Source organism: Stegastes partitus, unplaced genomic scaffold (assembly GCF_000690725.1).
Source record: "Stegastes partitus isolate 25-593 unplaced genomic scaffold, Stegastes_partitus-1.0.2 Scaffold543, whole genome shotgun sequence".
NCBI lineage: Eukaryota > Metazoa > Chordata > Actinopteri > Pomacentridae > Stegastes > Stegastes partitus.
This window is the reverse complement of record NW_007578274.1, coordinates 385877-387706: the sequence shown is the minus strand read 5'-3', so window position 1 is coordinate 387706 and position 1830 is coordinate 385877. Positions and strand designations below refer to the sequence as shown.

At 43.8% G+C, this 1830-nt stretch overlaps 1 protein-coding gene across 1 annotated transcript in view; it reads right to left on the bottom strand.

The window, feature by feature from the left end:
• Positions 1–1830, bottom strand: part of tars1 (threonyl-tRNA synthetase 1) — a 21575-nt gene that overhangs the window by 12465 nt on the left and 7280 nt on the right. Inside the window, exons 8-10 of the mRNA XM_008288146.1 lie at positions 1305–1383; positions 940–1086; positions 219–317 (exon numbers count right to left, since the gene is read on the bottom strand). Of these exons, the coding sequence (XP_008286368.1) occupies positions 219–317; positions 940–1086; positions 1305–1383 (325 nt within the window). The remainder of the gene's footprint in view (positions 1–218; positions 318–939; positions 1087–1304; positions 1384–1830) is intronic.

The window sequence follows — 1830 nt, the reverse complement described above, 5'->3', positions numbered from 1 at the left end:
TGCTGTGTCTGTGCAGCAACATGACAATAAACCTGATTTGATTTGTAAAGCCATCATCATCACAAAGGACGACTAAACGTATGATTCATTCTCTTCTCTTAACGCCTCCTGCAAATTTACATTTTCAGCCTCCGTAACCTCTTGCCTTCTCCTGCCTCTCAAAACTTAGAAGGAGATCACAGCAATTAACCACAGTGGGTCCGGCAGCTCCGACTTACTCTGATGAACTCAATTAGGGTGTTGTAGACGAAGGCCCCCTTAGGCAGGAAGAAGCAGCTCCCTGGACTCAGGTCATGGAAGAAGAACAGGTCCTGCTCCTGAATGAGAAAGAAGAAGAAAAAAAAAAAGTTTGTGATGGAAAATCAAAAAGAGCCACTGCTCGGGTCAAACTGGTTTCAATCTAAAATAATGAAACACCTCATCATGCATCAGACAATGTACTGGCTTGCTTTTCCACACCTGTTATTGAAAGAACGGCAACACACACACACACACACACACACACCCTGAAGCCACAACTCACTGCCAACACTGAACACAAATCTATTACTGGTACACCCAACTGAATCCTGTCTGATGCAAATGTGATCGCTCACAGCTGCAAATGGGTCACTGGTACATTTTTTAATCATCCCGTAGACGTGTGAATGAACAATATGTGTCACTGCACAATTCACCGAGTAATACTTCCTCAAGTGTTGGTCTTTTTAAGGAACGCTGCTACAAACTCACCAGGATTCAGAAACGGTTCAGAAACGGTTCTCATAAGGTTTGCTAACATCAGACATCAATCCCGGCTCTTAGATTTTAGAAGCATTCCACCCGTATTTCATATTTGTTTTGACTGCGACTCGGCGAACATCCTGTAAATAACACGTCTCTGCGACAATAAAAGCTGTCTGAGACTTTCTCTCTAACTGACAACTTATTTATTCCTACCCGGCCCAGTTTGCGGTGATCTCTGTTCTTGGCCTCCTCCTGAAACTTCTCCCACTCTTTCAGCATTTTGGGGTCAGGAAAGGAGATTCCATAGATCCTCTGGAGGGTTTCCATGTCGGCCTTTCCCTCCCAGTACGTAGAAGAATTCTAGCGCACAAAAAAAAAAGAAAAGCGTGTACGTTAGCTTTCATCATTCATTTGAGTCCATCAGATCCCTTGAGGGTAAAACATACGCAGGGTAACGCTGCTCTGGAAATGGGGACAAATGTGCTCACTGCCAGGCATTCAGGGCACAGACTACGGTGCTTAAAATCCTTTTCTGGTTTAATTAACAATAATTCCAGCAGCTTGCGTTACGCACTAACCTTGTGGATCTTCAGGGCCTTGATTTTTCCGGTGTGTCTCACGTGGGGGCCTCGACACAAGTCGATTAAAGGTCCGCATCTGAAAGCAAGAACGTTCGTTACAGGAATGCTAAACAGGAGCTGTGACTGGGCTACAGCAGGCAGAACTGTACATGTTTGTTTATGACAACAACAAAAAAGGATACTCAGAAAAGAAAAGTACATTCCTTGGTGCTTCATGACTTCTCTTTGTGACACTCGAATACAAAGACTTTAAAACCTGACAAATATATATTTTAAATCTTTAAAAAAAAAAGGACAGAAATCCTAAAACAACTTGGCTCTGGAGTTTCAAACAAATGTTAATGTCAAACAGGAGTAAGCAGAGCACATACTGGGGCCTATTTTCAGTTTGGTGAGTGGCTTTCTGGCAGCAGTATGGTGTAAGTGGCATTAACTTAAAGTAAACAGCGCCGAGTCACGACGGTATGGATGGAGACGGAGGGGGAACTTCACCACAAACCCAGAGCCAAACTCCAGCACCGCT